At 32.7% G+C, this 21772-nt stretch overlaps 1 protein-coding gene across 3 annotated transcripts in view; it reads left to right on the forward strand.

Annotated features, from left to right (window-relative positions):
• The window catches only part of LOC123224732 (insulin-degrading enzyme-like 1, peroxisomal), a 42788-nt gene extending 23858 nt beyond the window's left edge, over positions 1 to 18930 (forward strand). For 2 of the 3 annotated variants that reach the window (XM_044648430.1, XM_044648432.1), the window contains 16 exons: positions 1768 to 1860; positions 1994 to 2079; positions 3011 to 3097; positions 3853 to 3956; positions 10991 to 11093; positions 11304 to 11399; positions 11469 to 11658; positions 11893 to 11954; positions 13785 to 13889; positions 14664 to 14865; positions 14952 to 15160; positions 17156 to 17280; positions 17371 to 17422; positions 17499 to 17585; positions 17881 to 18003; positions 18254 to 18930. In XM_044648430.1, the coding sequence (XP_044504365.1) occupies positions 1768 to 1860; positions 1994 to 2079; positions 3011 to 3097; positions 3853 to 3956; positions 10991 to 11093; positions 11304 to 11399; positions 11469 to 11658; positions 11893 to 11954; positions 13785 to 13889; positions 14664 to 14865; positions 14952 to 15160; positions 17156 to 17280; positions 17371 to 17422; positions 17499 to 17585; positions 17881 to 18003; positions 18254 to 18505 (1976 nt within the window). In that variant the 3' untranslated portion in view covers positions 18506 to 18930. The remainder of the gene's footprint in view (positions 1 to 1767; positions 1861 to 1993; positions 2080 to 3010; positions 3098 to 3852; positions 3957 to 10990; positions 11094 to 11303; positions 11400 to 11468; positions 11659 to 11892; positions 11955 to 13784; positions 13890 to 14663; positions 14866 to 14951; positions 15161 to 17155; positions 17281 to 17370; positions 17423 to 17498; positions 17586 to 17880; positions 18004 to 18253) is intronic. The other variant, XM_044648431.1, reaches the window with a different exon arrangement.
• Positions 18931 to 21772: the final 2842 nt, after the last annotated feature.

Consider the following 21772-nt stretch of genomic DNA (forward strand, 5'->3'; position numbering starts at 1 on the left):
ATATGGATGTGCATGATGATGTGGGAGTCATATAGGAAGCCTTAAACATGTGAAATAAAGATTTCTAATCCAATTTAGTTAATTAAGTCTTTAATTAATTTTAGTTTTTTTAATATTTTAAGTATCCTATTTTAATTTAGGTAATAAAGGGCTTTTAAGAGTTTATTGTATAAGAAAACTCAATTTTAATTAGGAGTCTATTAATATTACTTCTTATAATCATAGTTTCCTAGAATTTAGAATTAATTAATATTCCTAATTCTAGTTAAACTATTATCCTAATTTAATAATTTTTCTATTTTAGTAAATTTAAGATTTCTATTTTAATGAGGAGAGTTATTAGCCTCTGTAAAGATTTCAAGTCATTGTAGGTCAATCAATTTATTAGATTATTAATAAAATTTAGTTTGAGTTTTTTTTTAAGAATTACTTTGCAAGTTGCATTGAATTCTTATTTATCTCTTGCGTCTGTTGAATGATATCAACCTAAGTGTTCTTGGCTATCGGTATTACAACCCCATCAACGCTTATCATGCGTTTATCTGCACAGTGCGTACAAGTTATATTAAAAACTAAGTCGGGAACCGCTTGAACCGGATTGGACCACGGACCACCAATGAACCGTCGGTTTGGCCATGGTTCAATCTGGTTATAGTTATAAAACGGTTCTGCTTACAATAGAAACCGCCTAAAGGGTTGGTTCACGGTTTGGCCAATTCAATTGGCCGGTCCAGTTTAGTTTTTCGATTCTTGGTGTGAATAATTCGGTTTAAATTGTAAAACTAGACCTAACCGTTTGAAAATTATGGTTTGATTTGATTTTTAAAACGGTTTGATTAAAAATAGAAAAACATTTGCAAGTACAATTATAATTAGGGGTGTGAATGACATATAATTGTATATTTAGGAGATATTTGTAATTTTTGGAAATTTTAGGCATGTTAATTTTTTTTTCAAGGGGATTTTGAAAATTTGAAGAAATTTAGAGATATTTTTGAATTTTTTTGAATTTTAATGTTTTTCAATAGTTTTAAAAATAACAATTACACCTACAAAGAATTACTCATAATACAATAAATTAGGGGTTTATATCACTTGTCTTTTATATTTATCTCATCATTTTTTTTTACAGGTTTATCATATATATATTTCATGTTTATTTTGCCTATTTATTTCTCTCCTAGAGAACTATAATTCAATATTATTTATTAAGTTGGTTCAAACTGTATTTTTTTAATTTAGTTTGGTTTGGTTTTAAAAATTTCTTAAACTGCCTAAAACCAGACCATGCACATCTCTTTGGGAAACTTTATTTTTATGAGAATAATATGAGCTGGCTTTTATAAGTACTAAGAATACATTAGCAATGAAAAAGAACTCAATTATGAGGATATACTTATTATTAAGGTAACAGCTGTGTCCCCAAATATTGCAAGGCCATGTAACTATAGTAGAGTAACGCTACTTTGAATAGGATACTTTTGCCTAGATAACTTCTAATGAGGTTGAGAGAAAGTTAAACACAATGAGATAAAGGCTATTTCTTATGTGGTAGAAGATAATAATAATCCTAAAAGCTTCTTGCAAAGTAATAATAATAATAAGAACAACAACAGTAACAACAATAAAGTGATACCCTTTTGATTGGTTTCACTTGGCTAAAATAGTAAAAATTTTTTACCTGTGCTGTCATTTTCTTACCAGCACTCAACTTTTAATCTTTGCTAGGCGAATTGATGGTGTTTGCTTTCATTCCAATATTTTCAGGATGGGCTACAGGATTATTTGCAGGTGAAGGGGATTGGACTTCAGAATATTCATTCTTTGATGTTGTAATTGAACTAACTGATGCTGGTCATGGTAAGTAACTTGTAGATTTTACTTGATATTGAGTTATTTTCTGATTTGATAATATTGTCCTGATAAGAGGATGTCATGTCCACAGCTTCTAGATTTCTGGACTAAGAATTCACATTTCCTTTATGAATTACAGAGCACATGCAGAATATAGTGGGGTTGTTATTTAGGTACATTAACCTCTTACAAAAGTCTGGTGCTTGCAAATGGATATTTGATGAGGTATTTCTGTCATTTTTATAGTTCATTATCTACATTGAACACCTTGAAAGAAAAGCTTAGCTACCAGGATAATTAATTTGTCATTGATTTCATCTACATAGATTCTTTGGAGTTAGGTTGGTCTGATTTTTGAGTGGTTCTATAACTTTATGACCAACAGTTCATATGGGGAATAGTATTTTTTTCTTTACTTAAATTCTTATATATTGTCAATAGTTAGGGTGTGTCTGATTTATGATAGAAAAATATTTTTCTAAAATTAAATACCTATTCAAATTTGTGGGTTGTGTCTTAATATTTTTAATATTTGATAATCTGTTTGATATAATATTCACAAATTGTTTTCGAATTAAAAATAATGGAACACTGTGAACATGGCCCTTAATTGTTTTTTTGGGAAAATTTATAACTTATTTCTGTTAAAAGTGTTTTCATAAAATTTTTTGTATCCCTTGTTTTCAGAAACAAAATGTTAGAATTCCAAAGGTATGACTGTGTCTGTAGCTACCAACAATCTATAGGATTTACTCGCCTATAATGGGAAAAACAACAATGTAACATGCCCAAAAATGATATGCAATGCTAAGAAAGTTGAGTTAAAACATTCCAAATTATTAATGCCAATCGGAGTTGTATTAGTGAATTCTTCAAATCTTGACAAAAGATGCCAATGAAGGAAAAATGAAGTTGCTATGAACTTATTTGTTGGAGCTGTCAGTAATGAGTCAAAATACTTCGGGAATTCTATTAAATCTTGCACATTGTGCACTAAAATGTCTTGCTGTTTTCCCACAAAATTTGTTTAGTGTTGCCAAGATATTGTTTAGCTTGATGAATTCTGGTATATCCTATTACATTAATATAATCTATATTTCTATATGTTGCCTTCCTGGTTTTTCAACTTTCAGACATTTTATTTATTTTTATGAAGCTTTCAGCTGTTTCCGAGACAACATTTCATTATCAGGATAAAATCCCCCCAAGTGACTATGTGGTTAATATTGCTTCTAATATGCAGGTATCTGAAAGGTTCTACCTTTATAAAGTTTCCCTTCAGCATTTATAAATAATTTCTTTCTTTCTTTCTTTCCTTATAATTTGACCATTTTTTTTATAGGTTTAGTTGAAATAATTAGTTGCAGAAATTGCTCTATTAAAGGGTTTTCTTTTTGTTTTGAAAATGCCAAAAAAAGAAAAAACTGGATTGTCATAGTCTGAATCACCACAGTTATGGACAAGATCAGTTAACATGCAAGAAACACCTTTAATTTATGTTTGAATAAATGAAAAGTGGTGTTGGCATCATATTTTCAATCAGTAAATGACTAAAAATTATTCTAGATCTTCTTTTGCTCCAAAGTTTTTCTTTTTTTATCTTTTGTAAGAATTTAGAGATTTATTTTTTTCATTCCTTTGCCTGGGGTATAAAATTTTTAATTCTTACTATATGTCTTTTATATAATCTTGAATTAGTGATAAGGTAGGTAAATTTTATTTTCTTTTGCTATATTCTGGGAAAATGGGCTTTGTATATGTAGTTTCTTCACTGCTTTTATAATTTATTATTGGTCCTTGAACTACTATTATAGAATGTCTGAATATTTGGCTGTAGTTATATTTTTCCTATTTCTGGGATAAACATTTCATGGCTTACAAATCATGAAGTTTAGCTGATTAATATGATTATTTTATAGTTCTTTGTTCATTGGAAATGAATCATAACTACTGCCCTTTTTTTTGTTTCTGAAATTGATCCATTGAAATTATTTTCAGATATATCCCCCAAAAGATTGGTTAGTGGGATCATCCTTGCCTTCACATTTCTGTCCAGAGACCATTGAAAAGATATTGAATGAGCTTTCTCCAAATAAAGTTCGGTAAGTTAGTAAGTGCTAGAGAATTTTGAGTGGGTACATGGAAAGGACACTATCTACTTTGCATCATTACATTTTGCTTTCTCTTAATTATGCTTTGATTTTACTATTCTCAATTTCTTTCTTGTTTTTCTTTGGTCCTGGTGCTGGTGACTGGGTAGAACTTATCCAAACTTCATTTAAATATTTCTTTTATTCTTTTCTAATGTTTTAGTTTTCAGTTTGTTTTGATTTTGTGGTATCAAAGCTTGTCTCTCCTCCTAGCATGAGATCATAAAAAAAAAAAAAATCTTTGTTCTTCTCCATGATTCTCCTTCATTTAAGTTTCGTTCATTGTCATCATGTCCAGCCAACCCTTTTTAACAAAGGAGTCATCCAATGTTTCTTTGATACCCAACATCACCCCCTTCTCTTTGGCGGAGATCAATCACTCACTACAAATTAGCTAACACAAATTGAATGGGTCAAATTTCTTCAAGTGGTTTCAATCTGTGTTGTTGGTTGTATGAGGGAAAGGAAAGATAGGTTATCTCATTGGAGAAGTCACTACTCCACCAAAGGGCGATGCAAATTTTAGAACTTGGGAAGCAAAAAATTCCATCATCATGGTGATGGGGGACCAAGGCATTCCAATCATGAAAAAAAATAAGATTAAATTATGGAGGGAAAAGAGATCGACAAAAGATCGGAGGAAAGAGGGAGGTTGGGTGGAAAAAGTGAATGAGAACATTAAAGAAACGAGTCAAAGACAAAAGAGAGGATGAATGGATGATGTGACAATAAAGAATGACATGACAAAGCTATGTGGCTTGCTTATGTAGCATGAGGTGGCATGTTTCTTAGTTATAGGGAGTTTAATTCAATTAAACTTTCCTAATATTATTGAGTCTTTAATTTAAAGTCAATTTCCTATTATTTTGGGTTTAATTATTTAGTCCTTAAAGAGTCGTAATTTGAGTTTAGAAAGTTATTAAATATATAATAAAGAGTTTTTAAAAATATTTGTTTAGGAAAACTCAATTTTAGTTATGAGTCTTTTAATATTATTTCTTAAGAGTCATAGTTTCTTAAAATTTGGAATTAATTGATATTATTAATTCCAATTAAACTAATATCAATAAGTTTTCTTAGTCTAGTTAAGAAAATAAGTTTATATAAAGACATGAGTCTTATCATTAAAAAAAATCAATTTATCAAATTATTAATAAAATTCAGTTTGAGTTTTGTTTTTTAAAGAATTGTTTTGCAAATTGCATTGAATTCTTGTTTATTCCTTTGCGTCTGTTGAACGATATCAATTTTAAACGTTCTTATGAATGATATTATAACCCCATCAGCCTTTGTCCTGTGTCACATGGCTTGGTTAGTCAACTCCATGGAGCCATAGATCGGACGCACGTATTTGTTTGACAAAACGACACGAGATACAAAAGGCTATCTAAGAGATGTATTCATATCTCAGTGTTTCAAAATTTGATCTACCCTTTGAAACACAAGGAACCAAATGTGTCACAAAGTACTATAATAGATTAAATGAACTGCAAGGGATAGACTTGTTTTACACAATTTATGGAAATGTCTAGATGATGGAGTACTCTACCATCAAGTACTTGAGAAAGACCGAGTTGTTGATTTTCTTCAAGGACTAAACAAAAACTTGGATGAAGTCTGAGGCCATATTCTCAAAGCCAAGCTCTTGCCATCACTATGTGAAACCTTTGCAGAAGTCCGACGAGAGGAAAGCTAGAACAAATTTATATTGAATACCTCCTCCAATGCAATTCTAGAAGAACAACCACAAAGTTCGGCCAAAGGAAAATTGGTTATGGTGTGAACATTGCAAAAAATTGTACCATACCAAGGAGATTTGTTAGGACATACATGACAAGCCTCCAGATTGGAAACCACGAAGCCAGAGAAAAAACATCTCAATTGCACATGTGGCCGAAGCTACTGTTGAGACCAAGAAAGCAAGCACACCTGCATTTACTCTTGAACAAATGAAGATTTTGAGGACTCTCCTCAACCCACCAAGGACCGTTGAACCTTTAGCCTTAACGTCTACTGTTGTTATTGCTCAACGAGGTATCATCTCATCATCCTTATTGTCTCAAAAGGATATTTTTGATGGGTGGATCATTGATACTAGGACATTGGATCATATGACAGGGTCATGTAATAGTTTTTCGAGTATCAAAAGTGTGTTGATGATATGAAAGTCACGGTGGCTGATGGGAGTTTGTCTAGAGTTGCTAGAATTGGTATCGGTTCTTCATGTTCCCAGTTTAAGATACAATCCCTTTTTATTAGTAAGTTAACTGAAGATCAAAATTGTACAATAACTTTTTTCTGTGATCGTTGTATTTTTCAAGAACTGTCTTGAGGGAAAATGATTGGGAATGCTGAAGAATAACATGGTCTCTACCATCTCACTGGTACTTCTCTAGCACCAACAACACCTACATCTTTTTCTTTGTCTATTTCGTCTAATTTTGATGTCTTTGGTATAAACATTTTGGTCATCCTAGTTTTCATTATTTGAAGCATTTGTACCCAAAGTTATTTATCAATAAAGATGTTTCTTCTTGTGAATCATGTATACTTGCACAATGAACAAAATTATCTAGTTCATAGTTATAAACCTTCCAAACCTTTTCATCTTGTTCACATTGATATTTAGGGACTAGCTCGAGTTGTAGATCTAACTCGTATAAGATGGTTCATCATATTCATAGATGATCACACATGCCTGTTAGGTCTATCTCTTAAAAAAAAAAAAACTAATGTAAATTGTGTGTTCCAATAATTTCATAAAATGATAAAAATTGTGTTTCAATCTACTATTCATATGCTCCACATAGATAATAAAAGGGAATATTTTGCTCATGATCTAAAAGATTACCTCATTGATAATGACATCTTTCATCAAAGTTCATCTGCTTATACTCATCAACAAAATGGAGTTGATTGTCATCTTTTGGAAATGGTTTGGTCCCTTCATGTTTGCTAGCCATGTACATCATCGCTATTAGGGTGAGTCTGTGTTAACTACTTCTTATCTAATCTGCAGGCTTCCATCCAAATATCAAAATTTTTGTACTCCAATTAGTTGTCTCCAAAAACTTTTTCCCTATGTCCATCTACTCCAATTAGTGTTGGACTCGAGCGAGCTCGGCTCGCTCAAGCCAAGCTCGAGCTGGTTCGTTAGATTTTTAAAAAAAAATTTTTATACAAAATGACGTTGTTTTGATCAATATATATTAAAAAGGATGTCGTTTTGATAACGAAAAACGAGTCGAGCCGAGCCAAATCGAACTCGAGCCGCCCATATATGAACCGAGCCGAGCTCGAGCTAGCTACGAGCTCGGCTCGGCTCGGCTTGGCTCGGTTCGGTTCGAATCCAGCCCTAACTCCAATCTCTCTCTCTTAGGGTTTTTTGGTGTTCTGCATTTATTCACAAAACCAATCCTGCTCGAGGAAAACTAGATCCCAAAGTCGTAAAGTGTATCTTCGTGGGTTACTCTCTTACTCAAAAAGACTATAAATGTTACAATCCATTCTTAAAGAAATTTTATGTTTCCTATGATGTCACCTTCCTTGAAGATCGACCATTCTATTCCCATGCTTCTTTTTAGGGGGAAAATTCCAATGAAGAAAACCATTGGAATCCTTCTATCTCTTGCCCTATTTCTTTACCAACATACCCATTGTCTGTGTCATCTCTAACTCCTTCACAAAACACATCAAGTCCATAGGTGACATAGGTCAAGGGGGAGAACTAGCCCAACATTAGAGTGAACTATGTGTTTACTCAAGGAGACCTTGAGTTGTTCAACAAAACCAAACATCAGAATCTAAGGTGGATCCAATACCACAAGTTCCATAGAGAGGTACTGGTACGATAGATGATCTTGATGTTCCCATTGCTATTAGAAAAGGGTTAAGATCTTGTACTCAACATTCAATTTCAAGATGGAGAGCGACAGTCTAACACCTATAGGGCTTTTGTGTCTCAACTTGATGTTATGGAAGTGCCTACAAATGTGTGTGATGCCTTGAAAGATTCAAGATGGAGAGCGACAATCATGGAAGAAATGAAGGCCTTGAACGACATTGACACATGGGATATTGTTGACATTCCTAAAGGAAAGAAGTTAGTGGATTGCAAGTGGATTTTTACTGTGAAGGTAGGCTTAGATGGAAAAATAGAGAGAGACAAGACACGTTTAGTTGCTCAAAGGTACACACAAATCTATGGCCTTAACTATAAAGAAACTTTTGCACCTGTGGAAAAGTTGAATTCTATATAGGTTCTCTTATCTATGGTAGCTAGTTTAGATTGGGAGTTGCATCAAATGGATGTATCAAACGCATTCTTGAATGAAACTCTTGAAGAAGAAGTATACATGAAGTTGCCTTCTAGATTCGAAGATAAAGAAAAAAAGGATCAGTGTGTAAGCTGAAGAAGTCTCTATACAACTTAAAACAGTGTCTCAAAGCTTGGTTTACTTGATTTAGTACAACCATGAAGAAATTTGGCTACAAGCAAAGGCAAGTTGATCATACTTTGTTTAGTTTACTATAGTCTAAATTCGAGGTCAAAGAACTAGGGAAGCTTAAGTATTTTCTTGGGATGGAAATAGCTGGAAGTAAGACTGACATTTTCAATTTCCCAAAGGAAATACGTGGATTTGTTTAAGGAAATTGGAAAACTTGGATGTCGGTCAGCTAGTACACCATTGGAAAAAAATTGGAAGCATAAGATCTTTGAAGATGATCCTTTAGTGAACAAAGGAGGATATCACTTACTAGGCTTGACATTGCCTATAGTGTTAGTGTTGTCAGTCAGTTCATTTATGCTCCTGCAAAAAGACACCAAGTTGCTGTTGATCAAATTTTTAGGTATTTGAAAGGAACTCCTGGCAAAGGTCTACTGTTTTGGAGGAATGACAATCGAGAAGTCGATGGATTTGCAAATGTTGATTCAGTTGAGGATACAAAGTCAACCACAGGTTATTGTACCAAGCTGTGGGGAAACATTGTTACATGAAGAAGCAAGAAACAAACAGTTGTAGCAAGGAGTAGTGGTGAAGTAGAATACAGGGCTATTGCATAAGGTATTTGCAAATTGATTTGGCTAGATTGATTTCTATCAGATCTAAATATTTCACTACAGAATCCTATGAAGTTGTATAGTGGCAATAAATTAGGCATTGCATTTGTTTACAACCCTATACAACACGACTGGATGAAGTATGTATGGATTGATAGAAACTTCATCAAATCTGAGATCGATAGTGGAAAAATCAACTTGATTTGTGTGTTGATAAAGCTACAAGAAGCAAACGTCCTCACGAAAGCCTTGCTTAAGTTCGGGTTTGAGTCAAATGTATGCAAGCGAGGAATGGTTGATATGCATTCACCAACTTGAGGGGAAGTGTTGGAAAGTTGACAAGGATTCCTACAGTTAAGGGATTCAAATCAAACTTTCTAGTGTGGTTGTTGTTGGAAAGTTGACAAGAATTCTTGAAGTTAAAGGATTCAGATTCAAGTCAAACTTTTCTAGCTTGGTTGTTTCTATCCTTTACATTTATTTTTTATTATTTCCAAAAGTTTTGGTAGGAGTAATTGTTATTTTCCAAGAATTGTGCCCAGGATAAAGCTTTGATAGGATTAATTGTTATTTTCCTAGAATAATGCCTAGGATGATTTATTTCCCGTTTGGTCCATCAATTATATAATGTAATTGTTGTTATAGAAAATACATAATTCTTGGAGGATTACATTTGAATACCTCTGATTTCATTCCTGACATTCAAAATCCAATATTACTTTTTCTTCTTGGTTACAAAATCTAAGGTTTTTTTTAAACAAATAGGGGAAATACTTAGTTTTCCTAATTTATCCAGTGCTTCTCCCTTTTTTTCTTCTACCTTGGCTGTGTACGAGAACCAAGTAATTCCCCTTTATATGATGAAAATCCATGCAAATCCAAGGAAGATATCGATTCACTAAGTTGATATAGGATTCCAACCACCCTCAGTAGTTCTTTTTCTAAACTATATTGAATAGGAAAATGGGTAGGGTGGCCTTTATCGCTTCTATTTCTTCTTCTTCTATGATAATGGACATGAAACATCCAATCTTCTACTCAAACATTGTGTTTTTCTATAAATTAAACATCATATAATATTTCCCTCAAATTTTATTATGTAAATAAAAAGAATTTAATTAGCGTATAGCCTAAATTTCCACATGCCATTGTGAAAATTTGGTTGACTTTCAAATCTTCTTTCTCTGTGCTTCCTTTTTTTTAAATTTCAAATTTGGTTCGTTCTTCCTTTTTTTGAATAAAATGTTGCGGGCATTGTAAAATATTGTCCTAGGTGTGAATATTTCATTGACTTTCAATTATTTCGGTTCACTGTGTTGTCCTTCACCTTCTTATGGCTTTGTTGGTGTAACCTAAGAAATCTTGTGATACCAGAACCTACTAGTATCTAGTCTTCAAGTCACTTGCAAGGGTTTTCAGTGGGTGTAGAATTGTGAGGCATTCACTTTTAATGAAGCATTTGTTATTTGAAAATATTCTGACAAGATGATAGGTTTTTTATCTCATTCATTTTTACTACCAAAGTAAGTCCCAATGTCCTATGTTGTATATGATTGGAATTTTATACTGGCTTGAAGCTTCTGACATGAATTTATTAAAATAATGTCTTATCGTCTTCTTTTACTTCTTTGCAGATACATGTTTAATTAATTGCTTTCCACATCTTTTGTAAGCTGTCATACTTTTAGAAAATAAGTAAAAGAGCTTAAGATTTTAGCTTTACTGAAGGGTCAGATTTATTGGTGCAGAATTTGCTTTTTACCATCTGGACTCATTCCTCTTTCCATCTTGGCAGTTGGTTTTCATGTTTAGAAATGTTATTATATCTTATTATCTATTGTACTGTTCAATTCTCTATCTTGCAATCAAATTTGGAGCATGTGATTGACAGGTGATAGTTTTCTAATAAGCTTTCTGTTCTCAGAATTTTTTGGGAGTCAAAGAAATTTGAAGGACACACTGACATGGTTGAGCCATGGTATGGCACAGCATATTCTGTTGAGAAAATCAATGACTCTGTGATTCAGGTTTGTTGTTTGATGTTGCCTGTGATAAGTTTCAATGTATTAGTGACACTAAATGCAACAGTGGCAATTAGCCTTGAAGCCAAGCATTAGAAAAGAAATGATGTTGAGGGTGAGGCTGCAGGGTAACCCCAAAATTTTTTTTGGGGTTGCTCTTTTTTGGGGTTGAACAGAAAGAAATTAATGACTATTAAAAGCCTTACTTGATTGTAGGAATGGATATTGTCTGCTCCTAATGAAGATCTTGATCTGCCAGCACCTAATATCTTCATCCCCACTGACTTGTCGCTTAAGGAATCACAAGATAAGGTTAGTTTTTTTTTTTAAATCTACTATTCTCTGAAGTAATTGTTCTGATTTGAATGATCATTGTAACAGGCCAAATTTCCAGTTTTGTTAAGAACGTCATCATTTTCAAGATTATGGTACAAGCCTGACACAATGTTCTCCTCTCCCAAGGCATTTGTTAGGATATACTTCAACTGCCCCTACTCTAGCAGTTCTCCTGAAGCCGAAGTTCTGACTGATATTTTTACTCGGTTGCTAATGGACTATTTGAATGAATATGGTAAGATGTTGAATGAATGTGCTAGGATGTTGAAGTAGGATTAGATGAATGACCATTGAATATCTTCTCTATTTGACCATAGATGAATGACAGAAGAGTACTGCATAGTTATACATTCTAGTCCATAAATCTGCACTTTGATGATGTTTTTCCTACTTGAGCTTCTGTCATCAATTTCTATTTGTAGTGAGTTTGAGTGCATATATTGCTTAACCCATATCTTGTAAATTTCAGCTTACTACGCTCAGGTTGCTGGTCTTTATTACAGCATACACCACACAGATCATGGTTTTCAGGTATTATCTTTACTTTGCTTCAACTTTTGTGACTCCCTTTGATTTTATGTACAATTTCTTGATTTATATATTAGTAAAAGGTAGTAAACTCCCTTTTGATCTCTTTTACTTGACCTTGCAATGGTTTTTTGAAATTTTATTTTCCTCTGGAGATAAATATAGGTCAAGAAAAATTGATGAAACATATTACATTTCATTTGAAGTGAAAAATTTTTGAAAGTAGTTATGCCACGGTGCTCTGACTAATCTTTTGATCATGTCATCCATGGGTGGGTAATTTGTGAAACAGAATCTCAAAATTTTTGATCAGTTGTTGTTCCTTAAGCTGCTGGGGAAGTAATAAGATCTAATGTACAATGAAGAAAACAGATCAGTTGAAGCAGTCTCAGAGAGCTTTTATTTTCTATACGTTTGTATTGTAAATTTGGTTCATCGAACTCCTATGGATGACACTTGTGTCCGCCAAAAATCAATACATGTACAAAAATCATAAGATTTCCATTTTGAGAATATGTATAGCACCAATGATGGTGCTATATAAAATTTGTGCAAGACTTGTTAGCTTGGTAGTTGTTTTATGATGCAGTAAGTCTTGAAAGACTTGTTATATCAGACTTTTGAGGATGTGACACTCTGTCCACTCTTTCTCAATACTTGTGTATATACAGTTGTAGGGGAATGCAACTTAATGTGTCTAATGTTTAACATTAGATGGTTTATCAAATTTCTATTTAACTATTGGATAATTGCAATTTAAATACCAGTTTACTCTCTGAGGTTCTTACTGTGCAGATAATCATATGATTAAATTAAATAGATATTTTAAGATAATTGTGTTTATAAGGAATTTTTTTGCTCTCAAGAGGTTCTGATTCCTATTTTCCTTGTCTTGAAGAAAATCTGTCAGTAAAGAACTGGGTGATTGAGTTATGATTTCAAGGAAGTGTCAATATGTGGTTTCATTTGGATGGGATTTATGTGTGAGATTTATGAATTCAAGGAACTCTTTAGGCTGAATTGTCACTTGGTGCTATGGCAGGGGTTGTTTGGAGTTCCTAAAAAAAAAAAGCACAAAAAAGGCCTTAGAAAGCTTAAGTTGCAGCTTTCTAGTTAAAATGCGCCTTCTTGCATGATCCTTCTTTTGTTCTTTTTGATAGGAATCAAAGAAAAATTGTTTTTTTTGGGTAACAAAGATTTGTTGCATAAAACAGTTCAGACTTGCATTTTTATTGTAAAGTCGATACATTTACACATGTTACTATTTTCAATAAAGAGGCCATTGCGTACAGCTGTTCCAACCTAAGCTAAGTCCTCAGAAATGATCTAGATGTCTTTTTGACCAACGTCAGTAATGCATCAAGCACTCATTACTTTACAGCTTGTATAAAACACTGTTTATTTATTGATTTCATTTTGATCAAGCATAAGGTGTAATTTTCATTTATTCCCCTGGGTGGAACATTGAATTTTTGAGGAATTGAACAATATAGGAACTTCTGAATTTTCTGTTCTTATGGCACAACTGGGGAGTTTATCCTTGGACATTCCAAGGGAGGATGTGACACTGTTATTATGCACGACTGTAAATTGTTATTTATTTAGTCAATTTGTACCATTTTTTGAAACTTTGTTGAATTGCATAGATGCAACTTCGATGAATTTTGTCTTTGGTTGTTTTTTTTTTTTTCCCTATATTTTGCTTTTGGCATTTAACCTTTTCTAATTGTTTCCTAGGCTCATTAATATCTGTGGTAAAATTGTTATTGCATATTTGAAACTCTTTGTGGGACACATCTGTTTTCATGTCATAAATTGTTGTTGCTTCATCAGGTGACTCTGGTCGGGTATAACCACAAATTGAGGATCTTACTGGAAACTGTTATTCAAAAAATTGCAGAATTTAAGGTGAAACCTGACAGATTCTCTGTTGTTAAGGTAATGACTGATGGTTATTATGATCAAACTATGTTACATTTATAATGTTGAGCGTTAATTTATTAAGTACTGCTGTGTTGTGAAATTATTTTTGCTGTTGTGTTGTGATGGTTATTAGTGCTCTGGTTGAATTATTAAGGTAATGACAGCTGAATGGTTGTGAAATTATTTTGTGCTGTTGTGTTGTTCCAAAGTATAGTTTGCTTTTGTTATATTGAGCTGTTAATGAATTGCGTGTCTTATGGCAAGAATGTGTAATTTTATCTTTATTTTTCACTTCTTTATTCTGATTATATGGACTACACTTTTGCATAAATTTCATATGCTATTACAAGCAAACTTTGTTCTATTTATTCAAAGTTCATCCAGGACTATGATTGCTCTGTCCCACAAATTATCAGGCCTCTGGTTGTATGTTCATTTATGATCTTGTCACAGGTAGCCAACAAACTGGCCCCTGTGGATTACTTAATGGGTTGAATTCTTAGAGGACTTATTTTTTTTCCTTTCAATATTTAGTCCCTGGCTATATATTGTAATCATGCTTTCCAGGAGACACCTTCATTCCTTGAGGCTGAGCTTATAGTTCTTATATATCTGTTCATCATTGACATCAATGAGACCTTCCTGGATTCCTTACTCCAGTTTGTTTCTCTGCCTTGACTGATCTCGTAGGTTCTTATTAGAGCATATAATCTAGGAACATCATTTATTAACCAGAGCAGTTATGCAAGTATAATGTTTCTAGTGCGCCTATTATTACCTTTCTGTCAGGAATTGGTGACAAAGGAATATCAAAATTTCAAGTTTCAACAACCATATCAGCAGGCTATGTACTACTGCTCGCTAATCCTACAGGATCAGACGTGGCCTTGGATGGAAGAACTTGAAGTTCTTCCTCATCTTGAAGCTGAAGATCTTGCTAAATTTGCTCCCATGATGCTCTCCAGGGCCCTCTTAGAGTGTTACATAGCAGGTTCTTGTGCTTAATTATTTTAAATTCATGTCAGTCTTTGTTTTGTGGTTTCTAATCATCGTCTAATATTTTCTATCTTTTTTTAGGAAACATTGAATCAAATGAAGCAGGATCAATGATCAAGCACATTGAAGATGTTTTCTTTAATGGTTCAAACCCAATATGCCAACCTTTGTTCCCATCCCAACATTTGACAAATCGAATTGTTAAGCTTGATAGGGGGAACAGTTATGTGTACTCCAAGCATGGCTTGAACTCAAATGATGAGAATTCTTGCCTAGTCCACTATATTCAGGTACTAGCGTTTATGAAAAGAACGGGGAGATCTCATTGTGGAATAGTTTTCAATACACTTGTTATATAAGAGTAACATTATGTGTACATACTTTTGCGTATACAAATGAGTATAGATATGATATGTTATCATGTGATTGAGTATTACTTTATCATTAATTTAAAATCACTCAATTACATAATGACACATCATGTCTGTATCCATTTGTGTAAAAAGTGTGTAAACATAGTTTTATTGGTTATAAAAATAAAATATAGTGACTTCTTGTCAAGGTTAGTAGTTGTTACCTTCAAATGAATTTATTCTGACGCTTAGAAGATCTGAACATGCTATTAGGATAGAGGGCAAGATTTTTTGGTCAGATTTGGCTCCTGATTGCTATTTAGGATCATTTATATTCTAACATATTCTTTATTTCTCTCTATTTGAATGAACATTAATATTCTTTATTCATCATGCTATGACATGTTTGGATGTTGGAGGTTTTATTCCACCCCCCAAAAAAAAAAAATAATACAAAACAAAAGGATTATGATTTTGTTATTTCTGTATATCTTTTTGGCTAATGTGGGTTCCTTTTAGGATCATATATTTTGGATAGTTTGTCATTTCCAGTATTAAACATGTTCTTTTAGGGCCTTTTCCTTGTCTCCCTTTGACAGAGAATTATTCAGCCTTCCCACTGGTTCAAAAGTTAGCTCTGTGTCAAATAAACAATTTAGGTTTAATTTTGTTTTTCGTATTTCAGTTGGCTTCTACACACTCTTAGATTAATTTCATTTGAAAATTCATTAGTCTAACACTCCATCTCAACTTACTGTTTACATTTATACTCACCCTTTTGGCACATTTATTATAATCTAAAAGGGAAGCTGTAGAAAAAGCGTCACAAGTAACCATTTTTGTTTTTTTCTACCTTTATTTGGTTATAAGCACGTGCTATATATCTTAGTTTCAATAGCAAAGAAGTTTGTAATGTAGAACTGTTTGATAAAGTACTGAAAATCTAAAGCAACATATGGAAGAAAGTTCAAGCCAAAAGGTTCTTTGATAGATGGATTAAATATCTCCAACTCAATACAAAATTTTCAGAGCTATAAAGTGTCACAACCTTGTGAATAGAAAATCCATTACATGATCATGAACCGTCTTTTAAAGATTATTTTCCCCATAGTTGATAGTCAATTTCTTCAGCTAATGCTACTTAATGTCTTTCCCCTAGTTTGTAGCATCGTGTTTCTACAATTTACAATCTTAAAGAAATTTCAACTTCTTTGAAACATGTTGATATAGATTATTGCTTTTATCAAGGCCCAGATTTGTAACCACAACTGGCGTTCCCGTGTACTGTGCTTTATAACTAAGTTATTCAGCTTAGGTCATACAAAGATAGAATAAAATGTGATAGGTAAATTTTGTTATTTTATGCAAATTGCAAATCAACAGCGGCAATGTTTCTTACTTCATTGCATGCCAATGAGGTTCTTAAATTAAGCTCTGAAGAAAATGAATTGGTTCATTATTTTGTAAATTTATATGCTGCATTTAAGCATTGTTTCTAATCCTGGACACATGACCAGACTTGGAGGTTACAATGCTTTGTGACCTTTGATCTTCGAAGGTATTGAGCAATAAATTTATCCATCCAACAAAATCATATATATGCATCCTGACCCTTTGTATCATTGAAGAGACAAAAGGTTGTGTGTTTTGAGAAAGTACTAATTTAAATTTAATGTGTTGTGAAAAAAAAATGATATACTTAAATATGATTCTCAAAGCTTTGTGGGTTGAAACTTGAATGTACTAATTTAAATTTAATATGTTAAGTGAAAAAAATGATACTTAAATATGATTCTCAAAGCTTTGTGGGTTGAAACTTGAAAGTACTAATGATGTCTATATGACATTTTCTACATTGTTGATTCAACTGGATGAATTTTCTTTGTTGGAGGTTTATTGCAATTCTGACATCAGGTCCTGTCAATATTTCAGGTCCATCAAGATAATTTCCAAATGAATGTAAAACTTCAACTTTTTGCTCTCATTGCAAAACAAGCAGCATTCCACCAGCTTAGATCAGTGGAGCAACTTGGGTACATTACTGTGCTTATGCAGAGGTACAAAGAAAGAACATATAGTTTCTGGTTCAACATTGCACTTGGAATATTTGCATTTTAACTTAATTTTAATTATCTCTTTTGATGTAGGAATGATTCTGGTATCCGTGGGCTGCAGTTCATCATCCAATCTTCAGTGAAGGTATATGGCGTAGTTTTCCACTTGTAATTTTCAGCACTGCGTCAGTGCCTCAAGTTGTTTGTTAATTTTTTCACAGGGTCCAAAATGTATTGATACAAGAGTTGAATCATTCCTCAAGATGTTTGAAAGTAAACTTTATGAGATAACTAGTGAACAATTCAAGGTGAGATAACACTTCTAGTTAACTTCTTTCTTGGTGTTCTGGTGATGAGAATGTTTCTATGATCACAATGGAAGAATTTAAATTATTTATTCTTTACGAAAACATTGGTAGGTTTTTATGCTTTTTTACTTTTCTTTTTGTGGGGGGGTGCTAGTTCCAGAGTTCAAATCTCTTACAAATAGAAAATTCAATCAAGTCATTGGGTAACATGATTTTAATTGGTAAATTACATTAGATCCATACATGAGATTTAACGGCTTGGCACCATAAGGATAACATAGCAATTGTGACGCAGAGTAACGTGAATGCATTGATTGATATGAAACTTGAGAAGCACAAGAATCTAAGGGAAGAATCTGGATTCTACTGGCGAGAGATTTCTGATGGGACATTCAAATTTGATAGGAGGGAAGCTGAGGTATGAAAAGGAATCTCATATATTTACACATATTCAAGATAAGATTCTTCATCTTTGGATATTTATTTTCTTTTTTCCTAGAGAAATAAAATGCAGTGAGGGGCCTTAAGAACGTAGCCTCTGCACTGTTAGAACTCTTTCTGATTTTGAAGAACATGCAAAATTTAAAAATATTTTTTCCATCTATAGACATGGACTTGTTATTTCATGAAATAGTTGATTTTTACAATTATTGTTGAATCTGAAACAGGCTGCAGCTTTAAGGCAGCTTACACAAGAAGAATTGATAGATTTTTTCAATGAATATGTTAAAATTGGTGCACCTCAGAAGAAGACACTAAGTGTTAGAGTTTATGGGAGCTTACATGCATCTGAGTACACATCAGAAAACTGTGAATCAGCTGAACCTACCATCATTCATATTGATGATATTTTCTGTTTCAGAAGATCACAACCTCTTTATGGTTCGTTCAAGGGAGGTTTTGGTCAAATGAAGTTGTAGGAAGTTGGGATATCCCAGCTGTTCGTAAAGAAAACTTAAGGGTATCAGGTGGGGAGATGGCTGCTCCTAACTAACGATAGGTGAAGAGAATTGGAGACAGGTATGAAAGCTACACAAAATGGTGGCTGCAAGTCCTTTTCTTGGTTGAATTGAGGTACCTCTGTTGACACCAATATGGTGGAGCTTTTTGTCCCTTATCTGGTTTTCAATCAACATTTATCTCACCGTGATATTGATATTTGTTATGGTTTAGACAATTTCAATTTTTTTTGCCTATTTCCATCACCCAAAAGTATTGTGCCTGAATGAGTTTTGAATTGGACGAATGAATATCCAGTTGTAAAAGACGAAAGCAGGGTTCTCCAACTTGTAAAAGACGAAAGCAAAATGTCAAAACATATCGTGCAGTTTGATCTTTAAAGACATGATAAATGTTTTTGTGTGTATGGGCATGCATCAAATTTTCAAGACCTTCATGCCAACCGACATTACAATCAGCCTCTAAATCTTTAAAAAAGTTTATTTTAATGATTGTGTATTGTTATTTGGTGTGTTTGAATTGATTTTATTACTCTGAAGTACATTTCTTAATTATGAATGATAGAAATATGATAATTTTAGTTAGCAAAATAATTGGGGGCTGACATCATTTTACCGTATAGGGGTTTAATAAAATTTTATCATATGACGTTAATCAACATTTTATCATATGGGGCTTAATGGATATTTTATATAGATTGGGTAATTAATATTTTTATCATGTGTCGAATGTGCAAAATGTTGAAAATTTTAGGTTAAATGGGAATTTTTGAAACAATTGAGTTTTTTATTACTAAATTAGTTGTTCAATAATTTGCTTATGAAATTATATATTGTTGTGGCATCGATTAATATGTTGAGTTTTGCTATTACTTTAATTTGGTATGGAGGGAAATACATAATGAAATACAAATTCTTATGGACACAATGTATGAGGGATTAGTTTAATTAATAAGCAAACATTTCTATATTGACGGCAAGCCATATACAAGTATGAGTACAAAAAAATCCCGATAATAGGAGTGTAACATTCATCTTCAAAATTACTACTCTATAAGTGTTACTTTCATTTTCATATATGCATGATTTAACCTTAAAATTTGTGTGGAAATAAAACTTCTCTTAAATTCACCAAAATCTTCTTGTACATTCAACAATAAAAATGTCAAAAATGTCCTCAACTAAAATACCACAAGTGTGCAATTTATACAATCTATAAAATAATACTCAAATTATAAATCATAACATAAAACACCAACATCATAAATTGACTACCATACTCTCATGCCTCAGCGTAGTTGACTAGAGAAAGAAGTGAGTAATAATGACTCATGAGTAGGAGAAACTAATCCTACACATCCCTTTATATTATTCATTTCCATTTCATAACTTATATTCCACTCAAACTTAGTCATCTAAAGTGCACTTTCAAACTCTAACTTACGTGATTGGAATTCTTAATTTATACCAATTCATCTTAGGAACACTCTTGGTCCCTGAACTTTGATGACTTTACATGCCTTAGAACATTTTCTTAGACATCTAAGATACACACCTTTGGACCTTAATCTATGATGACTCTGTGTAATGCATAATAAGTTGTGGTGAATCCATTTTGCTTTAAAAACATTTTTTCTATGTTGATTAAGTTGATGACACTCTAACCATGTAAGTAACATAACTAAACAATTCTTTTTTCCTACACATATCTATTGGACTACTATTTACATAGTTTATGCCCTATTGCAGACATGTGTAAGAAGAATCTCATGAGTGTTCCCTCATAACAATCATTATGCAAAGATATTGATAAAAACTATCATGAGAAAAATATGTTTTCGTTGGTGTCATGAAAACTATGAAAACTACAAAACTTGTCCCCCACACATGTACTCTAGGTATACTAGGTCCATATGTGTACTACAAGATCAAGTCTCACATATGTACTATGAAGCTCTAGTCTCACATGTATATTATAGGATCAAGTTCCAAAACATGGCTTTACACTTTAATACTAGGGAAATATGATACTAGAAAACTAGTCTCATGCATAAAACATCTTATGGGATATCTTTTCATGAAAAACATGTGCATGCACTTGAGCCCCTTAAACATATAACTTAGGCTTACATCTTGCTTTCATCCTTTAAAATTCATGTCTATTCATGCCCCTTAATCATAAATTTACCCTTGGCGTGTCTTGGTACTACTACGTAGCCTTTAACTTACCTAAAAACTAGTGGGATAACCTTACAAACAATTGTTCATCTATAATGAGTGTTCATTCACTTTTTGTCTATTGTACGATTATTCATCCTCTGTGAATAGGTGTATGCTTTTTACACAACATGAATAACTCTTCTCTTCCTTCATGATCGTTCATGTCTTAGTCAATATGTATGACCATGCATGTCCTTAAATGGTCGTTCATTCTTATATCATGAATAACTCATCAACTTCACATTTATGACCGTTCACCACCCTAGGGGTATTTTTGCTTTTTCTCTTACATGAACGGTTGTATATTTATTTCTTCTACATGAATGTTCATCGCATCTTATCCTATATGTCACAAACAATTGCACATGCCCTCTCTATGATCGCCCCCACATATCGACGTCTCTTCCTAATCAATGGAAAATCATGCATGATCTTTATATAGTTTTTGCTTGTGAATGAAATCCTAATCTATATCAATACACAACCATTCATGTCCTTGAAATGATCATCCCTACGTTTATAGAGCAAATATTCTCAACTATCTTTGTTGGGATGTCTCACCAAGCCAAAACCAATCTATTTCTTATGGTTTCTAACTTATATATAACACTAAATATGCATTCAAGTAATAGATCATAATCAAATAAACCCTACACCAATTATATTAACAACTAGTGTTATGTGAACAAACAACAATGTGTTATCATATGATTCCATACTTTAAAATTAGAGATAAAACAATATCAAATCACATGACGACACATCATTGTTTATGTATAAAGTTGTGCACAATGTTTTATTGCTATAATCATTAATCATGCAAAACCCTTAAATTATCTTTATATATGTACAATATTCCATTCTAACATATCATATACATTATATTTCAGCCATTTTAATTCCTAAAAATATAATATCTCCAATTTACATGTTACATTCAGTCACACCATAAACCCTTTAAGAATTTGATAACAAATTCTTATTTCTTCCCAGAATTATCGCTTTTAT

Source organism: Mangifera indica, chromosome 9, assembly GCF_011075055.1.
Source record: "Mangifera indica cultivar Alphonso chromosome 9, CATAS_Mindica_2.1, whole genome shotgun sequence".
NCBI lineage: Eukaryota > Viridiplantae > Streptophyta > Magnoliopsida > Sapindales > Anacardiaceae > Mangifera > Mangifera indica.